Source organism: Trichosurus vulpecula, chromosome 4, assembly GCF_011100635.1.
Source record: "Trichosurus vulpecula isolate mTriVul1 chromosome 4, mTriVul1.pri, whole genome shotgun sequence".
Classification (NCBI taxonomy): domain Eukaryota; kingdom Metazoa; phylum Chordata; class Mammalia; order Diprotodontia; family Phalangeridae; genus Trichosurus; species Trichosurus vulpecula.
This window is the reverse complement of record NC_050576.1, coordinates 371223321-371248093: the sequence shown is the minus strand read 5'-3', so window position 1 is coordinate 371248093 and position 24773 is coordinate 371223321. Positions and strand designations below refer to the sequence as shown.

Here is a 24773-nt window from a genome sequence, read left to right as displayed (position 1 = left end):
CACACTACACACATTACACACACACACACACAAATAACTTACATTTTATGACATAGTGCTGTATAGTTCCAAAGCACTTATAGTAGTTACTCATTTGTAGAAATAGAGACTATCCATAACAGAGACAGAAATGCTGAAAAGTAAAGCTGAAAAGGCCCCTCAATGTAAAGGAAAATACTAAAACACCTGTCACAAGGCCTACAGAGTAGGAGGGGCTTTTGATCACCCTTGAGTTTGCAAGTAATGTAAAACATCGGGATACGCTGACATTGGAGGGAGGAGACAGAAGAGATTCTAACTACTGTAGCCACCTCCCTCATTTAAACCTTATCACTTCTTCTCTGGACCGTTGCCCAAACTTCCTAATGTCTCTCTGCTCTCCATGCCATCCTTCTCACATTTGTCCAAATGATTCCTACAGCACAAGTCACTCTCCAGAAGCTCTTCAGTGGCTCAGACAGAGCCTCTCTCGTTTCACGTTTAAAGTCCTTCACACCTGGCTGCATCCTATTTTTCTGTTACCCTATTGACAAGGTTGTTATGGAGAGTGCCAAGGCAGAGTTGCCTGGAATGAATTCACTACTCCCTTTCTTGAACTCTTTGCCCAAACTGGTTAAGAAAATACTCTCTGGATGTTGGGCTTTTTAAACAACATATCTGTTCCTCACAAATGATGTTCCATCTTTCATCTTGATATGCCCCCACCCCATACCTTGAAAACACCTTCCCCTCACCACTGCCTCTTTAGAATGACTGCTTTCCTTCAAAAACTCAGATCAAGCATCACTTCCTGCATGAGGACTTTCCTGATCGCCCTAGCTGCTAGTACCTTCTCTTTGAATTTAACTTGTATTTCTCATATACACATATATGCATGCATGTATGTATACATATATATATGCACATACATACACACACATATATAATACACGTGTATAGGTATATGTATGTATATATACTATATATACCCATCTATACATGCACACGTATATGTGCATATATGATATACAAATATATATAATTTCCTTTATATATATATATATATAGTTTCTATTTGTTTTTCCTCTCAGAACATAATTTCTTTCAGGGCAGGGATTATTTCATTTTTGTCTCTATATTCAAATTGGTTAGCACAGTTCCTGGCACAGAACAACCATTTACTAAATTCATGTTGATTAATTTGGCTTATGAATTGGGGAAGAATGTCACATGTTTTAAGAAGCTGCATATAAAATACTGAAAATGAAAATAGCAATGTTTAAAAGGCTATAGCATGTCTGGGGTATTCACTTGTCGTTCTCCGATAGTGCCAGTTGAGCCAGATGTTAATAGACTTGTGATTCTTTTTTCATAATCATTGGAAAAATAAATGAGTAGTTTTGATTCTAAATGGATACTTTTCCTTACTTTTCCATATATTCTTTTCAGGGTCGGGAATTCACCTTTTATTTTATTTTTTTGCTTTCTGTTTTAAAAACTATTTTTAGTTTTCAACATTTCATTTCCACAAGATTTTTAGTTCGAAATTTTCACTCTATCTCTCCTGTTCACCCACCCCAAGATGGCATGCATTCTAATTATCCCTTCCCTCAGTCTGCCCCACCTTTTTAACACTCCCCCCTTCTTATCCCCTTCCACCTTACTTTCTTGTAGGATGAGATAGAGTTCTATACCCCATTGTATGTATATTGCATGTAAAAACATGCATTTTGCATGTACAAGCAATTTTTAACATTCATTTTTAAAACTCTGAGTTCCAAATTCTCTCCCTTCTTCCCTCCCCACCCACCCTCATTGGGAAGGAAAGCAATTCTATATAGGTTATATATGTGTAGTTATGCAAAACATTTCCATATGTTGTGCAAGACTGACTATATTTCCCTCCATCCTATCCCACTCCTCATTTATGGAATTCACCTTTTAAATTTTGCATTTTCTCTTATTCTCTTCTATAGGCCTGAGAAGATGGCCAAATTACCTGTTATTTTAGGCAACCTAGACATTACAATTGATAACGTTTCTTCAGACTTTCCCAGTAAGTATGAATTCTCTATCATAACCAGACACGTTTTTGGTCAGTTTGGTTTTCACTTCAATTTTGTTTGTTTTTCATATATTTTCAGATTATGTTAATTCATCATACATTCCCATGAAACAGTTTGAACACAGTACCAAAACTCTAGTCACGTTTGAAGTAGAAGAGTTTGTTCCCTGCATACCAAAACACACTCAGCCTTTCACCATCTACAATAATCACCTTTATGTTTATCCCAAGTCCTTGAAATATGACAGTCAAAAGTCTTTTGCAAAGGTGAGTGAAAAAGATACTACTGAATTCTCGCTGTGGATTCCAAAGTTGCTTTTCAGATTTGGGCTTTCTTGTAGCCTTCCTTCTTAACCTACGCCACGTCTGATTTCATGTATGTTTGTTATTTGTTCTATTGTAGGCCAGGAATATTGCAATTTGCATTGAGTTCAAAGATTCCGATGAAGAGGATTCTCAGCCTCTTAAGGTTTGTTTGTTTTTTCAATATATTTGATCATATGGGAAGGACTTGAATGCTCAGTCATTCTAACCTCATTTTACAGATAAAGTAGGTAAGGCCTGGGGAAGTTAAATGACTAGCCTAAGGGTGGGGAACCTTAAGCCTTAAGGCCACAAGTGGTCTTCTAAATCCTTAAATGAGGATTTGGATTCAGTCAAAAGGCCGCACTCAAGGATTTAGAAGGCCACACATGGCCTTAAGGCTGCAGGTTCCCCACCTCTGAACTAGCCCCATTTCACACAGCTGATAAACCGATGAGACAGGATTCCTATTCAGGTGCTTGGATCCCAAATCTCGTACTCTTTGTTTTACCGTGTTACATAATAATAGTGGATTTGGTTTGCTTTTTTTCAAATTTCCTTTATGAATAAAAAGGGATAAAGCAGAGAAAAGGAACCCCAGAAACACTTTTACCAATAAACATCAAGACAAAAATGTTAAATAAAATAGTAACAAAGAAACCACAGAAATTACCCATTATATAATATTTCATCACATTCATATATCATAATTTGTTCGGCCATTCCCCAGTTGTTTCCTCACACCAACCCTATGAACTATGTAGTGTGAGGATCATCATCCTCTTTTTACAGATGAGGAAAATAAGGCTCAGGTTAAGTGAGTTGCCCTGGTTTACGCCGCTAATTTCAGGTTCAGGATTCAAATCTAAATCTTTTTTCTGCTGGGTCCAGTTCCAGTTTTCTATCCTATACAGGCTTGGGGATAGGGAAGGATTTCTTAAGGCAAGGAGGGAAGGGGTGGTGCTAAAGAAATAAGGGAGGGTTGGGGGGTTTTATAGTGTTTTCACTAGTCATCCTGGGAAGACCTGGGGTGGGAAGGAAGTGTGGGTACACTGGTAGCAAGAGCTTAGGGGGAAAGGAAGTGTTGAGAAGGAGCCTTGACCCCAAGATACTAGAGTCTCATTTTTAAAAGACAATATAAGGAATTTTTGGTTTTTACAACCTCCCACCCCCACCCCTCCACCACACACAACTATGCCCCCTTTCTTTCCCCCATCTTGGGTGAAGGTTGTCATCAAAGCCCTTCAGCCAGTCATGTGACATGATATGGCCCATAATATGGCTAGGATCTTCATAGTACAGAGTTGGGAATGCTCTATTATGAAGGAAGCAAGGTTTTCTGCACTCAAGTGCAAATGTGAAAAGTGCCACAGGCTTTGAATGATGGAGCCCGTTAGAGGAGAATTGCTGTCCAATTCTGTCCCAGACACTATGTGAAGAAAATATATATTATTACCTGTATTTGATATCCATATAATTACATAATTTAACCTATTTTGATAGGAGTTCCTCCATGGAAGGATATATACAAATAAAATACATAAATATATATGTGTGTGTATATGTACATATATATTTAAATGTATACACCCACATAGATAGTAGAAGTAAATATTAAGAATTTAAAAGTACAAATAAAAGTAAAATTGATTCATTTCAAATGTAGCCCGTTTACAGCTGGCTAGGAGGCACAGTGGAAAGAGCTGAGTTCAAATCCAGCCTCAGACACTTACTAGCTATGTGACACGGGATAAGTTGTTTAACCTCTGTCTGACTCAGTTTCCTCATCTGCAAAATGGGATAATAATAACTCTTTCCCTCCCCCTGCCATCCTGGGGTAGTTGTAAGGATCAAATGAGATAGTATTTGTAAAGTGCTTTGCAAACCTTAAAACTTAGCTAAAAAAAAAAAAGTATGTGCAACTGACCATTTCCCTTTATCTAATGGTGAGCATCTTTTGCGTGTGCTTAATTAGCTTTACTCAGTAGGAACCAACAAAATAAGTAATTATGTCACTCCATATTAATGCAAATTAAATAACAAATTAAATAATTAATATTCTTAATTCAGGATTAATATTATTAGTTATAATATTAGTTATTACCAGCTATTATTAATAATAGCAAACTAAATGAATGGTAAGAAGAGGATTTTGTCAGTATTTAATATGTTGCTGTTTTGAATTTCATTTTTAAGGACCCCTGTTTCTTTAGGGAGTAATTCACCTTCCCTCGGTTTTAAAACCTTCATTTTACAAAGTTGGATCTCTGTTTCAAAATGCATTTCCCATCTTTACTCTTTCTTAGTGCATCTATGGCAGACCTGGTGGGCCAGTATTTACCCGAAGTTCTTCTGCAGCTGTTTTACATCATCACCAAAACCCAGAACTTTATGATGAGGTAAGGAATGTCCTTAGGATTAAAATGAGTTTAGCCAGTTTTAGCTATTTCTCTTCATTGCCCACTTAGGAAAAAGTGACCCCAAGGGTCAAGATGCCTCTACTGAATTAAATGCTTGACGTTTCTTAACTTTCATTGTCAGTTATCTTCACCTCAGGACTTTGTTCATGTTGGAGTTACTTGAATTTGGGCAAGGATGGGGGAGATACCCAAATGTCAGATTTAGAGAGCTCCCACGGGGGAACTCCCCCTACCAAAGCAGAACTTTAGTTTTTAGTCTTAAGAGATTTCCTTCCCCTGCTCTGAGAGATTAAGTAATTTACCCAGAGTTATACAGCTACTGCATGTCAGAGATGCTTGAGGCCAGGGCTCTTGTCTGTGAGACCTACCCACTAGTCCTCGCTGCTTTTTATTATTGTAATTAGAGTACCCAGAATTAAAATTATTGGAGAACCTCTATTAAAAACCACCTGTTCCACTTAGTTCTTTTATGCCATCCCTTGACATAACCTCGACTGTGTAAAGCGACTGCGGCGTATGCTGCTTTTTTCATTTAAATACTAATCCGTTCATTAATCGATCAACATTTATTAAGCAACCTACTAAGTGCCAGGCACTGTGAAAATATCTTTCTAAGTCAAGGTTCCTAGTTAACTCCCCACCTGTTTCTACTTTGGGGCTGAAGGAGTATTTATTTCTCCTCCAGCCCAGTCCGAGGTCTTTAAATGGAAGCGTTGTACGGGGAGGCAGAGAATAAGTGTATGTTTGTGCTTTGGGTGACATGCATGTTGTGTGGCACTGTGCTGGCCAGGAATTTTTGTCAATTGTTTAAGGGGAATCAATAGCTCTGGTATTCTCTTTCCTGTGTTTTCAGATTAAAATAGAATTGCCCACACAGCTCCACGAAAAGCACCATTTGCTGTTCACGTTCTACCATGTCAGCTGTGATAATTCCAGTAAAGGGAGCACGAAAAAGAAAGATGTTGTTGAAACCCAAGGTCTGGTCTACCAGCGTCTTAGTTTAGTCATTTTAAGTTTGCTTCTCAGATCGTTTTCTTGTTTTATTTGGAAACTGTTTTGCTGCTGACTAAAAACATTATTTTTGGTGTAATGTTTTAATAATTCGCGGTGTGCAGAAGTGGCTCACCTAGTTTTTTGTTGACGTTTCGCAAAACATAATTTTAAATTCTTAACCTAAAAAGGGCAAAACACCTATTTAAAATGCCTATGTAGGCCCATGTTCAGGAGTCTCTATGCATTTTATTCTAATTTATATATGTATATATATATACATATATATATATTATATTAATATATATATATATTTATATATATATAAATTAGAATAGAATGCATAGAGACTTTATATATATATATATATATATATATACTTTATATATATAATCTTTTCAGCTCCAAAGGGAAGATTGATTCCCTGTTGCCAATGGAAAATCTTTTTTTTTTTAATTCCTTACTCTGGCATTCAGGGTCCTTCCACTGTTGTATAATACCCTACTTTTCCAGCTTAATCTCAAACCACCCCCTTGTACATATATTGTTCTCAGACTAAACTACTTGCTTTCCCCTATACTGGTCCTATACTGTTTGGCCCCCAAGCCTTCGTACTATGTTCTTAGTATCTGGCATGCCTCTGCCTCCTCCTCTGAATGCTGAAAACTTACCTGTCTTTTAAGGTTCAGCTTATATGCCAACTGTTTTGTGAATATGGCCATCCGTGGTCCCCACAGCCAGCAATAACTCCTACCCACCCACCATCTGAGGTCACTTAGCATTTGTTTATACCCTGCTTACGTACTTACCTTGTATATTTATTATTATTATTATTATTATGTATAATTCCCATGAGGGCAGAGACTTTGTCTTATTTAATCTGTGGATCTCTCTTAGTGCCTGGCACAGTGCTCTGCATGTAGTAATCACTTAACAACTCCAAAAGCGATTCATTATAGGCCAAGCACCTTTGCATAACAACTTTTCATTTGAAACTGACCTTTCCTCCTTTTCTTCCAGTCGGATATTCTTGGCTTCCACTCCTGAAAGACGGAAGGGTGGTAACCAGTGAGCAGCACATTCCCGTATCAGCTAATCTTCCATCTGGCTACCTTGGTTACCAAGAGCTTGGAATGGGCAAGGTATACGATCCCGAGGGATTTTTTTTTAATCCTTGTTTCATCAGAGCATGTCAAAGACCACACAGTGCTTGAGACAGGAGGGGGCAGCATTTCATTTTCAATTATTTATATTACAGGAGGGTAGGAGAAGAAGCAGACAATGCTGATAACGTTAATATGATCTCTGGGGCTAGGCCAGCATTACTGTTGGAATGTTTTAAGGTAGCTATCCCAGAGGAGCCTTTGTAGTAAGACAGAGATATCTATCTTACTCAGTGTTTGTCCCTTCCTAGATGTTTGATGGCCTCTCTGCAAAAGGGCCATGCCCAAAAGCAGAGAACTGTGTAGAGCTATTCACCATCATTAGGATTTTTGGCCCTGGCTTCAGATAAGCAATTTGAAGAAATATCTCTCTTTGCTTTTCTAATTCAGCAAAGCTTGAATGTTTTAAAAATCTTTTAATAGGTTTAATTGTCTTTTTTGCCATCCATCCTTAAAGTCTCCATTTATATCGCTAATAAACCTCTTTCTAAGTGTGTGTCCTATTTCAGCTATTTTCAAATGGTCATTTGAGGTCTCTTTTTTTATTGTGGTTGTTTTTGCATTTGGCCATGGCTAATTGGCACTCTGTTACTCCATAGTATATCCTCAGGATGAAGGTAAATGATATTTTTTCTAGGAGGCAGCAGGGACAGGGTAAATAGAATCAGGATTTAGAATTTAGAATTCTAAAATTTAGAATCAGGAAGACCTGGATTTAGATCCTCCCTCAAACACTTACTAATGGTCTAATTGTGGACAAGGTATCGAACTTCTGCAACCTTATTTTTCCTGTCTGTAAAATGGGAACAGCAATTTAGCCATACTACCGTCCTCACAGTGTCATTCTCAGATTCATCTGCGATAATACATGTAAAGTGCTTTCAAACGTAGTTACCATATAAATGTCAGTTGTTCTTGTTATTATTGTAGTTTATAAACAAAGAAATTTAAATTACAGATGTTACACAAATTTGCAGATATTTAAATGGCTTATTTGTAGAGCCAGACATATCTATTCCCCAAATATTCAATCTTCTCCACTATGCTAAATCATGACTGAGTTACAAATAGTGTGGGTACTATATTTATTCCCAACCCAGCATTAAAATGACATTACCAGCTAACAGGCTAAATACAAGAGTGATTTGGAAAAAGTGGAGTGAGTACCATACTTGAAATCAGATTTAGTTTTTATTTCCATTCCCATTCTACTAGTACCTAGTTAGTCATTGTGGGTGATTCACTCACCGCCCTGAAGTCTTTTTACCTCATCTGAAGATCCTCTTCAGATCTAAAATTCTATATTTTTATCATTATTTTCTCTTCCTGAAAGCTACCCCTCCCCCCACCTGCCAACTCCCTACCTGAACTGTGAGTTAGCCTAAATAAGGGAACGGAGTTGTGCTGATATTTTGTGTTTTCCATATTCATCCAGCATCATGGGCCGGAAATTAAATGGGTGGATGGAGGCAAGCCGCTGTTGAGAGTTTCGACGCATCTAGTTTCTACTGTGTATACTCAGGTAAATGATATGCTGGTGAGATGAATAGAAGAGCTGTGTAGCTAAAGTCACGTGTTCTTCCGGAAAATGAAATCTTATTTTTTACTCTACTTTATAAACACTCTGTATTAAGCTCATGTTTATTTGTTCTTTTAGTAGAGCAAAGTAAAAAAAATGTACATTACTGGTTTAAAATCATCAGCTATGGATAAGTGTGGATAGAAATAAAATGTCCAGATAAGAAGAAAACTGTTTTTTTGAGATATCTTAGAGCAAATTAATGTGCTTGGTGGTTGTTCTCATTTATCATTTTCACAGTGTCATAAAGCATTATTGATCATGCATGTTTTATGAATGGAAATGTTTCTCTTCCTAAAAATGAAGTTGCATTTCTCTTAGCGTCAAGCATTTCTAACTAAAAGTAAAACAATTGCTAAACATTTTGACTTGTTTCTGAAAATGCATTACCTTGATGAATTTTTTTTTCTTCTTTCCTAGGATCAGCACTTGCATAATTTTTTTCAGTACTGCCAGAAAACAGAATCTGGAGCACAGGCCTTAGGGAATGATCTTGTAAAATATCTTAAGGTATCAAATTATTTTCTCTTTAGAAAATATATTTTAAAAATAAGTTTGGTATTGGGTGGGTTTTTGTCTGGGCGTGAATTGTATTCTTTCACTGGAGAGCTTAGTATGGGTTCCTTTTAAGAGATGAGAAACTGACTTGAAGGTCTTTGTATGTAATGGTAATAATTCACATTTATTATCCTGTGTTTTTAAGAATAATGATATTAAGAGTGACAGGCACTACTCCTGACTTCATCCCCTTTCCATCTCTAACATCTTCCATACTTTTCACACACACTCCTCTCCTCTTTCACACAACCATCCTTCTTTATGTAGGTTTTACTTCTATTATTCAATATTTATTGAGTGCCTGTTCTGTTTTGAGGTCTATCTTAGGTATGATGGGAAGCAGGGCATCATTCGTGCCTTTGAGATGCTAATCGTTTAATAGAGGGAGAAAAGACAAGTACTAGTAGAAATGCAAGCCAAAACACAAAGTTATCCTACCCTGAAGAATGTCTCCTGGTTTCATTGTCAAACAAAATACGATGATTGGATGGATCACTGGTCTGATTTAATAAAATTTTTCATGTTTTCTCATTTTCATATATACACGTGTTTCTCAAGGTGCTTTCTGAGACAGGATGTGATAATTCTTTCTCCCATGTTCCATATCCCAGCCATCTAATTATCTGCCTTTGCTATTTTCCCGTTTTCAATAAAAATTCATAATCTTATATAGATTCCAATTGGATGTCTCATCTACTCTGTTTTCCTATAATTTCCATCCATTGGAAAGATGAGCAATCCTGGCTTTGTTTAAGTTTTTATGGGGGCTGCTAGAATCATTGAAGGGACTAGAGCCAGGTAAAATTAGTCTAAGAAGGCTCAGTCCATGAAGAGAGAAGCTTTATGTGATTTGTTGGGCAGGAGTTGAGGGGTCCCAGCATGTGCTTTGCAAAGAACAATGAAGCAATTTGCTGGACTTGGCCAGAAGACAAGGAATTGGGTTTTCTCAAATTTATGCCTTGCCAATAACATCTCTTTTGCTTTTCCATATAGAACTACTTTATTTTTATTATATTCTCCATGTTAGCAATTGTTTTTGTTTCTTCCCAACCTTTCTTAAAGCATATTTTAATTCTAGCTGTAGTTCCTCTTCTGTTTCTTTAATTTCTATAAACTCTTTCATATCCTCTTGTGAGTTTTTTTTTACCAGTGTTCATTCTCACTTAAATTCTTTAAACACATCATTTTTCCTTCTGAGGACTTTCTTTCAAGTTATCCTGTGGTGTTTTTATCCATCTGCATTGCCTTGGGCATTTTACTTGTTTTGTTTGCTATTATGGGATTTTAAAAAAATGGTATTGTACTCTTTGTTTTGCATATTTTTATTTCCTTTATAATGAATTTTTTGTACTGTATATTTTTAGCTATTTTTCTTTCCTTTTTTTTGAGGGGAATGTGAATAACTTGACTCCCAAAACCTCTCACTCTGACATTTTGACTAAAGACCCTTTTATACTTTAGATTCATCTCTCATTCTTCCTCAAAGGAAATACCTCCTTCATTTTTATTTATAAGAGTACCAACATGTAGAATAAGCTTTGGTTGGAATAGTTTATTCTAGGTGCATACTCCAAAGAAGTTAAAAAAAAAACAGAAAGAAAAGTCTAAGACAGTAGTGTCAGACTCAGCAACTTATTGACTTAGAAAACCATAAGTTAACATTATCTATATTGTATTGTATTTTTATTTATTTTGTTAACTATTTCCCAATCACATTTTAATCTGGTTTGGCCACCGTTAGGGGTTTTGGGGGCAGCCCATAGACAGTGAGTTTAATGCCTCTGGTCTAGAAAATACCAAAATAATCATTTCAGTACTTTTTTGCAGGCTCAAGGAAATGGAAATAAACTGGGTAGCCCTCTACTTGGCGAATGGTTGAATAAACAGTATTAGGTTAATATTATTAGAATGCGATAAAAAATGACAAATGTGAGAAATTCAGAGAAACACCATGGTAATAATAGTAATAATAATAGCTAAATTTATATAGTGCTTACTTTATACCAGACGCTTTATAATGATCATCTCATTTCATTCTCACAACAACCCTAGAGATAAATGCATTTATTATCCCCATTTTGCAGATAAGTAAATTGAGGCAAACAGAACTAGAAGAGTCGTGTGAGCCGGGACTACAGTGGAAAAAACCTTAATACTTCTGAAGAATAAATAATGAATTGTACCTCCCTCCTCTTGTCAGAGAGGTGGGGAATTACAAGGGAAGATTGTTGTGTTTTGATTGCCATAATGTTTTTCTTAGGTACAAAGGAGGGTTCAGTCCTAGGTGTAGAGACATATCCAAAAATGCCTTTAATCTAATGGCAGCTTGGTGGCACATTGTATTGAGCGCTGGGCTTGGAGTCAGGAAGACCTGAATTCAAATTTGGCCCAGATATTTTCTAGCTATGTGACCTCATATATATATATATATATATATATATCACTTAGCGGCTGTCTCCTGTTTCCTCACCTGTAAAATGGGATGATGATAATAGCACCTATCTCCCAGGGTTTTTGTGATGATAAGATGAGATAATGTATCTATAAAGCTCTTTACAAAGCACGAACCTGGTCGTTATTATTATACTAGGATGACAAAAGACACCAACACACTTTATTATTAAATGGTAATAGCTACCATGTCATTCCCTGTCTGTAGAGCCTTCATGCGATGGAGGGTCACGTCATGATAGCTTTCTTGCCCACCATCCTCAATCAGCTCTTCCGAGTTCTCACCAGAACTACCCAAGAGGAAGTAGCAGTTAATGTGACAAGGTAAGGTAAAAACACCCTATCTTTGAGCGTATCAGTGTATGGAGCTTGTCGTAGTTCCCTCTCCGTCTCCTATTCCTATCCACGACTGTAGTTTTTCCATCCATTTCTTGTTTTCACGTGGTTTGGGTGGCATCACTGTTTTTGTCTTGTTTTGCCCTGCACCTTTGATTTCATCTGCTTATGGAACTCCTAGTATGGAAATTCCTTGCACCAATACAGATCAGGAAGTCTTGCATAGCTTAAAATCTGAGAGAGTCACCTGGGACATTGAGAAGTTAAATGACTTACCCATAGTCTGTGTCCATAGAATATAGAATAAAGGCAGGACTTCATAAAGTTCTGCTTACTCCATCCTTCCTGTCCTAAACATCATTTTACTCAACAGATTTGTTAACAACAGCTATGGTTAGAACTGAAATGGTTTCCTTTTAACACTAATGCTCATTGATTTATTTGTCTCTTTGATGTTAGAGTCATCATCCATGTGGTTGCCCAGTGCCATGAAGAAGGATTGGAAAGCCACTTGAGGTCCTATGTAAAGGTATGTTGATGCCTTCCCCTGGCAAAAAAAAAAATCACATGGATTTGCACTGTAGATATTTTGGATTTACTTATCCAAATACATATTGTTTACCCCAGTAGAATATAAATTTCTTGAGGGCAAGGACTGTTTGGCTTTTGCCGTTATATTTCTACCATCTAGAATGGTGCCTTGCATACAGTAGATGCCTGATAAATGTTCATTCAGTGAATGCATAAATACATGAACAAAGATCCTCATTCCTAGGCTACTCTTCTGAAGTCGGTTTCATCAAAAACTATTTAAAACTGTGGCTCTTTGAGATTTGCACTGAAGAGCTCTTCAGTATCTGCAGCTAAATATTCTTTACCTAATACTTAAATGTCAGTGTCAGGGAATTGAACTCTGAGTGAAGATGGAAGCATGTTTTTTTCACTTTTCTTATTTTTCTTGCTTTTTTAACATGGCTAATCTGGAAATATGTTTTGCATGACTTCACATGTATGAGTATCATATTGCTTCCCCTCTCAATGGGTGGGAGAAAGAATGGAGTGAGGGAGAACATTTGGAACTGAAAATAAAGTAAATGTTTAAAAAATAAATTAAAAAAATAAATGTCATTGTCTATACTAAACAGTTAATGTTTATATTAGAACTGGGGAACCCTCTTTGAAGCTTCAAGAAGTTTTTCAGTTTGGGTTGTTGGTTTTGGGGTTCTTTTAGTGCCAATAATAAGATATTTCTTTACACAGAATGTAGCAAACGTAATCGTCCAAAGAAGTTCTACAATAAAGAACAGATTTTTAAAAATTCATGAATGGTAGATTATTAAAAGACATTTAAATATATTCTGGATAAGTTTTTAAGTAATAAGGATATAAATTACCAAATTGTCCTGCATGATGGCTGTTGACATTACTGTTAGAGACATAATAAAGCAAAAAGATAGACTTGGCATAAAGTGTCTTACATTCTTGTTTTCATGTTTACCCAGAAATATCCCAGGGCCCTTTCTTCCCTGGTCCCCCATCTCCTCATGTTTTGCGCATAGTAAGCAATTAATGTTTGTTGACTTGTGACTTGAATTTCTCTCTTCTGGCCAGCTAAGTTCTGGCTTGATGGCTTGCCTTCCCTTCCTCGGTATGTTGCAGTTCTCAGGGGCAGATCTTTTCCTCTGGAACTTTTAACCACTGCATCAGCCTCACCTTGAGACTATAACCAGGTCGTAGGGCCTATTAAAATCTCAGTTTTTATTTTCTTTCTTTTCCCCAAGTATGCTTATAAAGCTGAGCCATATGTTGCTTCAGAATATAAGACTGTGCATGAAGAACTGGCCAAATCCATGACCACGATCCTGAAACCTTCTGCTGACTTCCTCACCAGCAATAAACTTCTCAAGGTAGGTCAGAAAACTGGAGTGAGTGGTTTGTCTTGCCTAATTATTTGCTCTATTACAAGGATAGGTTTTGTGAGAATTTAGGAGTGATGGTGGTATAAATAAAAACCCATTAAAGCACCCATAAAACATTTTTAAATGAAAGAAAATATCGTAGCTCTGCAGTACTAATGCTGAACCAATGGGAGTCCAAGACCATGGAGTGATGCAGGAGCTAAGCTCCACCAACCCAGATAGGGGTCATGGGACTTTCCTACACCATGTGTCTAAGCAAGATTCTGAAGCCAGAGCCGTATAGGTGACAGTATGATGTAACTGCACTCAGACACCCCACACCCCACCCCATTCTCCACTCTCACTAAGTAATTGAATTTAGATGCAAAACGGCCAGACAACACTCTGGAGTAGAGATTTTTGCACAGGACAGTGTTATTATTCATTTTTCATATGACTATGCATTTCTTTCCTTTCAGTATTCTTGGTTTTTCTTTGAAGTTTTGATAAAATCCATGGCTCAGCACCTGATAGAAAACTCGAAAGTCAAGGTACGTCATCTGCCCTCCAGGAGCCACTGTTTAGGGAGCACCTCTGACCTCATCTTCGCCTAGGGGAGGGGTTGCCTTTTCCTTCTAATGTCCTAATTAATGCCTTAAACTTGGTCCAAGTGCAGGGGTTATTTTTTAAGCATCTACCTTGCTCCACATTACAAAACCTGAGGGTTTGAGATCATAAATTGTCTACCCAGACTATTTTAGCCCTCTGATTCATCATCATCATCATGAAAACACTTGACAGTCATGTTTCAGCAGATTTTAATTAAACACTTACAACAGACATGATAATGTCCTTGGCATTAGGGGAGATAAAACAATCATAGAAGACGTGGCTCTGTCTCGGAACTCACAATCTCGTTGGGAAATCTAGCATATGTACAAATATAAACAAAATATAAAATAATATACAAAATAATGTACAAAATAATTGAACCTACAATTCAATTTAAAAAGTATTTCTTATTACCTACAATGTTATTGTACTAGGTTGCACATATATAATGTGTATTATTTGTATGTATTTATAAATATATTATAATTTATAATATTTAAAGATATAATAGATTTGTAAATACATTATAATCTTTTATATTTATATTATTGATATACAATTTAATTATATATGAGAAACTTTTATATGTCTGTATTTATAAATATATTTATAGATATGATAGCTTTGTAAATATATTATAATTTTTGATATTTACATTATTGATATTATTTATATATGATTTAATTATATATGAGAAACTTTTATATGTCTATATTTACAAATACATATTTATACATATAGATTCGTAAATATATTATCATTTTATATTTATGATATTATTGATATTATATACTATTTATATATGAGAAGCTTTTTATGTCTATATTTATAAATCTGTAGATATAGATTTTTAAATATATTATAATTTTTGATATTTGTGATATTATTTAATTATATATGAGGAATTTTTTGATATGTCTAGATTTATAAATATACATTTATAGATATAGATTTATAAATATATTTTAATTTTTTATATTTGTGATATTATTTATATAATATTTTATTATACATGAGAAACCTTTCAAACCTTTAGGCGCTATATAAATGCTGGCTGTTATGCTTATTTGAGAAAGAAAAGAACATTAACAACTAAGGGGATTGCAAAAAGCTTCCCAGAAGAGGTGGCATGTTATCAGAGCCTTGAAACAAGTGATATGTCACAGGGGACAAGGTGGGAGTGCCTTCCAGTGCCATGCACAGGCCCCTAGGAGATGCAAGAGACACAAAGCCAAGTTTGGGAAGCATCCAGAATAGCAGTTTGTTTGCAAAGAAGAGTGTATGAAGGGGAAGAGTATGCAGTGTACCTGGGAAAGACCACCAGACCCAGACTGTGAAAAGCTTTAAATGCCAAGCGAAGAACTTTGTTCTTTATTCTAGAGGCAGTAGAGAGCTGGGGAGCAGGAGGAACTGGCAAGAGGCTCTTATAGTTTAGTGGGAGGAGATATGACACACATAAAGATAACCTGTATGTAAAGGAGATGCATGCCAATTCCTAGTTAATACTCAAGAGGGAAGTGATTGTTACTGGCATGGAACATCTGGCAAGGGCATATCTGAACTGGAGTAAAAGAAGAGGTCAGCAGCAGGTGGCTTGCATAGAATGCCACATGAGGCAGCGCATCGGATAGAGCGCTAGACCTGAGTTCAAATCCAGCCCTAGATGATTACTGGCTGTATGACCCTGGGCAAATCACTTAGCCTCCATCTGCCTCGTTTTCTCATATGTAAAATGAAGATGACAATAGCACCTACCTCCTGGGATTATTGGGAGGATAAATAGTATTTGCAAAGTGTTTTGCAAACCTCAAAGTGCTGTGCAATGATTGCTCGGTGTAAAAGATGGGAGAGGATGGGGCATAGATAGAGGACAGGGAAATGTTAGAGGGGAGTGTTGTGAGAAGACTCTGGAAAGATCAGGCAGAATACAGTATTGTGAAAAGCCTTGAATGCCGGGCTGAGCAGTGCGGACTTTATTCAGTAGGCTGTGCGAGGCCATTCAGAGGTTTTGAGCAGCTCTATGTTTAAGGAAGGTTTATCTGGCAGTGAAGCTCACTAGATTGTAAAGATCAATCAATCAACAAGCATTTATTAAACACTTACTAGGTACCTAGCACTGTGCTAACCTCTAGGGATACAAAAGAAAGGTGAAAACAGTTCCTGCCCTCAAGAGGCATGCATTCTAATGGAAAAGAAAAACATGCAAATACCATGGCTACATAGGACATTTAGGCAGGGAAGATCAAAGACAATGTGGGAGGGAAAGACATTAAGGAGGAGTGTAAGTGAGGAGAGGAGAACATTCACCCTGTACAAGGTCAGGTTTGAACCAAGTCTTGGAGGACCTCTTTTATGCATCTGTCTTGCTCCACATTACAAAGCCTGAGGGTTTGGGTCATGAATTGTGTACCCAAACTATTTTAGCCCCCTGATCATCATCATGATGATGAAAACACTTGAGAGTTATGTTTCACCAAATTTTAGTCCTAGCTCTGGAATTTTGGGAAAGCTACCTTCACCCTTAATTTCCTCATCTGCAAAAAATAAATAAAATAAAATGAGGGAAGGAGACAAAGTGACTGATAAAGTCCTTTCCATCTCAAAATCCATGATCTTGGGGCAGCTGGGTGGCTCAGTGAGTAGCGCACCGGCCCTGGAGTCAGGAGTACCTGAGTTCAAATCTGGCCTCAGACACTTGACATACTTACTATCTGTGTGACCTTGGGCAAGTCACTTAACCCGAATTGCCCTGCCTTCTCCCCTCAAAAAATAAATAAAATCCATGACCTTATGAAGGATAGATTGGAGGAGCTATCTTCTTTGAGTCTTGCAGCAGCACCCCTCCAAGGGTGTGTGTGTGTGTGTGTGTGTGTGTGTGTGTGTGTGTGTGTGTGTGTGAGACTAATCTGGAGCTAGAATCCCAGATACCTTTCCGGGGTTTTTCCTAGTTCCACCATGTTGTTGTCTCTTGATCAGGCAGACAAAATTAGAAACCAGTAAAATCTCATTTCTAGAAAATTGTTGTTTTTGGTCAAGACCTGTGATTTCACCAGTTGCAGGAGTTTCTTTCTCCTAGAGCAGATTCAGGAATTCATCTACAGTTTCCAGTCTAGAGCACAGAGGTAAAGCGAATTGATCAGGGTCACATAGCCAGTAGATGTCAAAGGAAGGCCTCAGAGCCAAGTCTTCTTTGCTCCAGGGCTGGGCCCTCATCTCCTGTATCACAGTGCTCCTCTCCCAAATCAGTAGCAGTTGTGCGTAGGTTTTTCAGTCATCCAGTGGAGTTTGAGAATCACCGAGACCTTCTAGTCCAACAATTTCATTTTAGAAATGAGGAAATGGAGGCCCGGGTGACATAGCAGCAGATTCTTCTTACTGGTAAGAATTCGGTCTAGAAGAACTGATCACTCATCACTTGCTTCCAGATTTAGAGGCATGTGGTTTACCCCGAAGGCAAGTAGTAATTTTTCAACTGCTGTGCTTTTTGCAATAAGATAAGATAAAATAAAATTAAAATAAAAAAAAACGCTCAACAATGCAGTGGGCTTTAGGGGGAAAAGAACTAGGTTTTGCTTCCAAAGACTTTGATTAAAATCCTACCTCCTTTGCAGAATACGTTCAACTTTAGCCAAGTCGCATCAGATTTTTGCACCTCAGTTTCTGTGTCTGCCAATAATTACTCTTCCCTCTTCATCTCCCTCACTTGGCTTCTTCCCTGGCTTCCTTTGAATCCCAACTAAAATTCTAATTTCTACAAGAATCCTTTCCTGAGTGCTCTGGGATCATCTCTGATTTGTCATATACATATACACAAACACACACACACATATAGGTGTGTATATATATATGTGTGTGTGTGTGTGTGTGTGTGTGTGTCTGTCTGTGTGTGTCTGTCTGTGTGTGTGTGCGTATGTGTCTTGTCATCTGTAGCTAGCTAGCTAGCTATCTCTTGTTTGTACATAGTTGTTTTCGTGTTATTTTTCCCATCCCATTGTGAGGTCCTTGAGAACAGAGACTGTCTTTTGCCTTTCATTGTATTCCTGACTCTTTGCACAGTGCCTTGCACATAGTAGGTGCTTAATAAGTGTCTATTGACTGACCGACATAACCTTTGACAGGTACTTCCCAACCTTATAGCCCAAGACCCTCTAGCTGAGCAAAAGTCCAGTACCAGTTTCCCAAATTTATGACTCATTTACATTGTGATTTCCTAGGTTTTTTTTTTATCCTAAAACACCGAAACAGTCAGGAAAAAAGTCTTCTGTGCTCTGAAGTAACCACTAAAATGCAACTGTGTAAAACCTTTGCTATAAGTTAATGACAACTTTATCCCAAACTACAGAGGTTTTTTAAAAAAAATTTATTTAATTTTAGAAATGTTAGCTAGCAGTGGGAGAGAAGCACCTGGGGAGGAAGATGTTTAACATACTATGCTATAAAAAGGAGTCCCAGACCATCCGCTTACTACTTCTGAAGTTTCAATATTTTTACTCTTTGAATACTTAATCTTTCAGGATCTAAGTCTGATCTCTACATCTGGGAAGCCAGTTGATGCTGCATGGCTTCAATTTCTCCATCTGTAAGATAAAGGAGTCAGATTAGATGTCCTCCAAAGTGCCATTTGCTTCCAAATCCTACAGTATCCCCAGTGTGTGTCACCTTTCTTTACACAGGAAATATCTGTTTTGCAGATGACTGTCAGTCTACAGAAAAAAACAACAACACTGAAACAAACAAACAAAAAAAACCCCACAGCTTCCAAAGGCAATGTGCTGATTCTCTCTCTGCATAGGCCAAAACTTGGGCAAAATTCGGGAAAAGGGGTAGAATAGATTTTTTTTGTGCCACACTCAAAGAGGGAGAACTTGATCCCTGTGATAGAGAGAACTGAATTCAATGATTATACTCTTGTCTGTTTCTAGCATTTAAGAACTAAAAATCATCCTGTTAAAATTCTATTTCTCACCCCCACCCAAACTGAGCTTTACTGGAGAAATCTGCAAATTAAAACATCTTTCTTTGGCATCTCCATATGTTCAAAAACAATAGTCATTTTCATGAAATATTTAATAATAGATTTATTCTGAAGTGGTGTAAAAATGGATTAGAAATTTTTAATGTAATAGACATGTGCTAGTGCTAACAGAATTCAGTCACCATGTACAGACAGAGAGATGTTTGTATAGAAGGGGCATTTGGGCAGCTTATCCACATATTTCTTGACTTGGGATATTCTATGAATCTAAAGCAGAACTGGAGTACTTCTTCAGATATTTCAGAAGAGTCAGGATTTCATCATTGTGGGCTCTCGCTTTACTAGTGCAGATAACCTTCATACTTTAGTGGACAGTTATGTGACTGTCAAAAAACCATACATTCTCCCCCTTCTGTTCCACCCCTCCCCATCCCCAATGGGAATGAACCATCTGGTAATGAACTTCTCTAAACTTAAGCTAAGCTGGTCTTCAGGCAGCTGATATAGAGTCTGTCACTAGGTCCAAACAAAAAGCAAATCTAAATTAAGTGGAGTAACCTGAATTTATTCATACTGGAGGAGTCCTTTTCATTTGAATTCATTTAAACTAGATCTGAATTGGATTCATGACTTGAGAACACTGCTATTCAAGGCAAAGAAGAGTTAAGATTTGTTAAGAATGGTATTTACTCTTTAGGGATAGTCATAGAAGGAGTAGTTACCACCAAGGAATGTTTATATTTAAAATTCATCATGCAAATGCCGCTTTATCAACCAGAATCCTGCTGGTTGATTGGTCATGTACCCACAAGCATATTTAAATACAAACAATTGATGACACTTTTATAGCATTTTAAGTTTTGCAGTATGCACATGTACGTAACCGTACATGACTCTCCTTCAAATGAGAACAAATGAGATAATATTGGTAAAGTGTTTATCACAGTGCCTGGTATGTCGTAAGTGTTAACATTCATATGTATGTATATATAGGTATATATACTATATATATAATGTATATATTATATATGTATATATGTGTGAATATATTTATACATACATATACATATATGTGTGCATATATAATATGTATATATACATGTATATACATTATGTCTGTATGTGTGTGTATTATATATACTATATATAACATATATGTAATATATAATATACACAGACACACACACACACACACACATATATATATATGTGTGTGTGTGTGTGTGTATATATATATATATACACACACACACACACTTATCCCTTCCCTTCCCCCTTCCCTTACACACTTCAGTCTGGCTAAGCTGGTCCCTCCTCTTGTCATTTTGGTAAACATTTTGCATTACCTGAATCCATGTTGTTTTCCCTACAGTAGAGTCTAAGCTCCTTGAGGGCAGGAACTATTTAATTTTTTACTTTTGTATTTTCTCTTTTTACATTATAAATTTTTATCTTTATTATTTTATTTTTATTCCCATTACCCAATGCAGAACCTGGCATATGGTTGTTATCGTTCAGTCATTTCAGTCGTGTCTGACTCTTCATGACTCCATTTGGGGTTTTCTTGGCAAAGATGCTGGAGTAGTTTGCCGTTTGCTTCTCCAGCTCATTTTACAGATAAGGAAACTCAGGCAAACAGGGTTAAGTGACTTGCTCAGGGTCATCTAGGTAGTAAGTCTCTGAGGCCAGATTTGAACTGGAGAAGATCACTCTTCTTGACTCCACTGCAGGCGCTTTCTACCCACTGCACCACCTCATGGGACATAGTAGATAGTTGATAATGGTGTTGCCTCCTCTTTGTTGTTGTTGTTTGTCCTTTGTTCTTGAAGAGGACCAATGACATCGCTCTTGAGTAGGACTTAAATGAGGTAGAGTTGCACAAAGTTTTCAGCCTTACTGCTCCAGAGTCATTGAAGTCCAGTGGCAAGATGACTAGTGTCGCCTTTAGGCAGTCTATTGAGCCCCCCTTCTAGGAGTTCACCGTAGTGGTGACAGACAGACTTTGTTTGGACACTCGATTGACTTAGCTCATTGCAGCTCAGAACTCCTGAGCTCAAGCAATCTGCAAGCCTCGGCATCCCCAGTAGCAGGGCCCGCAGCTAAGTGCCACCATGCCAAGTAGAGTGTGAGTTTTTATAAAAATAGTTCTTTAGGTTGTGGATAGTTGTGGCTTTCAGTGCCAGGTCAAAAAGCATTTTGTGTTCATTTTCATAACAGGAGGTCAAAGGACTTGTTTATAAAACATATCTAAGCAGCCGAAGCTGACAGGGGCTGCTTTGAATGAATTGAATGTTAAGTACCTGTCAAGACATGTGAGGATTCCCTGGGAGTCAGTTAAAGGGTTCTGGGAAAGAATAGCTTTGTGAGACAGAAACTAAATGCAGAGAGGGTTGTGGGTGCTGATACATCATCTGAAGAGCCCTTTTTGAGAATCATGTTTACATGGGGCCTAATTTGGTGGAAGTAATTTCTCTGTTTAAGAATCATCAGTGACTCTTTTGCCTCTAAAAATTAAGTGAAAACTCCCCAACTTGCCATTTTAAAGTCTTCCGCTATCTGGCTTATAGTATGTTACCTTGTGTCACAAACCCCATGTTCCAGACTGAGTAACCTACTTTGTGTTTCTTCCTTTTTTTTTTAAGTTTAAAAAGGAGAAAATAGGTAGGGTAAGAAAATGGAAGCAAGGAGAGCAATTAGGTGATACCTGGCAGCGTGCATGAGTTTTTTTAAAAAAATTTTAAATTATTTTAATTTTAATTGTTTATTTAATATTTATTTTTAGTTTACAACATTCAATTCCAAAAACTTTTGAATTCCAAATTTTCTCCCCCTCCCTCTCTTCCCCCCTCCCCAAGATGGCATGCAATCTGATATAGGCTCTACATATACATTCACATTAAACATGTCTTTTCACATTAGTCATATTACAAAGAAGAATTATAACCAATGGAATGAACCTCAAGAAAGAAGAAATAAAACAAAAGAGAGAGAGAGAGAGAGAGAGAGAGAGAGAGAGAGAGAGAAAGAGAGAATGAGCAAATAGTATGCTTCCATCTGCATTCAGACTCCATAATTCTTTCTCTGGATCTGGATAGCATTTTCCATCATGAGTCTTTTGGAGTTGTCTTAGATCCTTGCATTGCTGAGAAGAGCTAAGTCTATCAAAGTTAGTTATCGTACAGTGCGGCTGTTACTCTGTACAATGTTCTGGTTCTGCTCACTTCACTCAACATCAATTCATGTAAGTCTTTCCAGGTTTTTCTGAAGTCCGCCTGCTCATCATTTCTTATAGCACAATGGTATTCCATTACATTCATATACCACAAATTGTTCAGCCATTTCCCAGTTGTTGGGCATCCCCTCAATTTCCAGTTCCTTGCCAACACAAAAAGAGCTGCTATAAATATTTTTGTACATGTGAGTTCTTTTCCCATTTGTATGATCTCTTTGGGATACAGCCCTAGAAGTAGTATTGCAGGCTCAAAGGGTATGCACATTTTTATAGCCTTTTGGGCATAGTTCCAAGTTCATGCATGGGTTTTGATAAAACATCATGAGTGCCTTAGACAATCCCAGGACCAATCTTTTATAATTTTCATGCTTTAAACTTGATTTAAAAAAAAAAATCAGAACTGTAACTTAATGAATACAGGGAGCTGTCAGTGAGGCATTTCCTTTATCAATGCAGATTGATATCTTCTTACAATCTTATACTCTATAGTCCTTTAAAAAATGTTTTATTTAAAAGTTTAATTGTTTTATTCAAATTATAATTATTTTATGAATAATTTTAAAATAATATCAATTTATTAATTAATCATTTATTTTAATTAAATTTAATTAATTAAATTTATTTAAGTTTTGAACTTAACCGAAACCAAACAAAATGAGCATCTTTGTAGAGTTGGCTGGGGGCACTTAGAGGTTAGTTGACTTGCTGCTAGCAATAAGCAGGATTTGAACGCAGTTCTTCCTGATTCTGAGGCCAACTGTCTATCTATTCTACAATCTTGAATCAGTTAGTTTGCAGATATTTGGTTAAAAAAAATTCCTGATTGAAAAAAAACCCAACCCACAACACTGGAGTAAATCATCAATTTGAAGATTACTGCATTTAAATAGTTTAATTATAAATCTTTAAGTTGAATAGCTTAATTACAAATCTTTAATTTTTTTTCTTAGTTTTAAACTTTGAGGTACTGAAAACCCTTTTCTACTGCTTTGAAAATAACATTTAAGAAATCATTCTAGTTAGAATTGTTAGAATCTTGTATTTTTAAAAGTATTTTTCACATAGAATCTGCAGTGATTTTTTTTTGGTTCCCAGGTTTTCAACTTCAAATAATAGCAGGTATTTGTATTAAATTTGTTTTTTCAGTTGTTGCGAAACCAGAGATTTCCTGCTTCCTATCATCATGCGGTTGAGACAGTTGTTAATATGCTGATGCCGCACATCACTCAGAAATTCAAAGACAATCCAGAGGCCTCAAAAAATGCCAACCACAGCCTTGCAGTTTTTATAAAGGTGAGTACACCAAATAGTGATGGTTGAGTCAAGTCAGCAAACATTTGAGTCCTTACTCTGTGCCAGATACTGTGGATACAAAAACAAGAAAAAAGAAAGACCTTCCCTCAAAGAACCTACATTTTAATGAGGGAAAGACATCACACAAAAAAGGGAGCTGAAAGGCAAGGAAAAGGTGAGAGTCAGGAACAGAGCCAGGAGAGGAAGGAAGGAAAGATGAATGGTCTGGGCCCTTTTTCAAAATGGTGGTTCTGGAAGGAATACACCAGTGGGAGAAGGGGTCTGCAAGAGTAGAGGGATGTTCCAGGATGAGAAGACTACAGGGATTGTGAGAACTTCTAGTGGGAGAAGGCAGCTCAGGAATGGTGGCAAAGTCTGGAGAGTAAAAACACCTAGGAGAGGCATTGTGTGTGTTTGAAGGACCATCTCCTTTTCATCCCTATAACTTATCGATTTGCAGATTCCTTGAGCACATAGGTTTATTTTAATTAAATGCTAAGTTATTAATGCTAAAAAAAAAAAGGTAGAAAGCTGTTCTTCAGAAAATATTTTCACTTTTTTTTCTTGCTACAGAGATGTTTCACCTTTATGGACAGAGGCTTTGTTTTCAAACAGATCAACAACTATATCAGCTGTTTTGCACCCGGAGATCCAAAGGTATCCTTTCTTGTTTGTCTTCCCTAGATCTTTGGATATTTTCTTTTCTTCTTTCATATTCACATTTAGAAATCCTTTCATTTCTCTCACTATTCATATCAGAATTTTCCATGAGACTGAACTCAGCTACTAATGTTCAATATACTTTTGTTACTCCGTAGACCCATGAGGGCATGAGAAAAAAAAGGAAGGAGGGAAAAGAAAGTATGAATTTTTCTCCCTGTCATTTAGGATCATAGGACCACAGATTAACAGCTGGAAG

The 24773-nt window shown here is 37.0% G+C and overlaps 1 protein-coding gene across 8 annotated transcripts in view; it reads left to right on the top strand.

Annotated features, from left to right (window-relative positions):
- DOCK9 (dedicator of cytokinesis 9) overlaps positions 1-24773 on the top strand; it is a 226764-nt gene that overhangs the window by 95201 nt on the left and 106790 nt on the right. For all 8 annotated transcript variants that reach the window (XM_036756911.1, XM_036756919.1, XM_036756916.1 and 5 more), the window contains exons 16-29: positions 1956-2035; positions 2124-2311; positions 2448-2513; positions 4654-4746; positions 5621-5744; positions 6778-6899; positions 8356-8442; positions 8920-9009; positions 11717-11832; positions 12304-12373; positions 13626-13751; positions 14222-14293; positions 23708-23854; positions 24428-24511. In XM_036756911.1, coding sequence (XP_036612806.1) covers positions 1956-2035; positions 2124-2311; positions 2448-2513; positions 4654-4746; positions 5621-5744; positions 6778-6899; positions 8356-8442; positions 8920-9009; positions 11717-11832; positions 12304-12373; positions 13626-13751; positions 14222-14293; positions 23708-23854; positions 24428-24511 — 1465 coding nt within the window. The remainder of the gene's footprint in view (positions 1-1955; positions 2036-2123; positions 2312-2447; positions 2514-4653; positions 4747-5620; positions 5745-6777; positions 6900-8355; positions 8443-8919; positions 9010-11716; positions 11833-12303; positions 12374-13625; positions 13752-14221; positions 14294-23707; positions 23855-24427; positions 24512-24773) is intronic.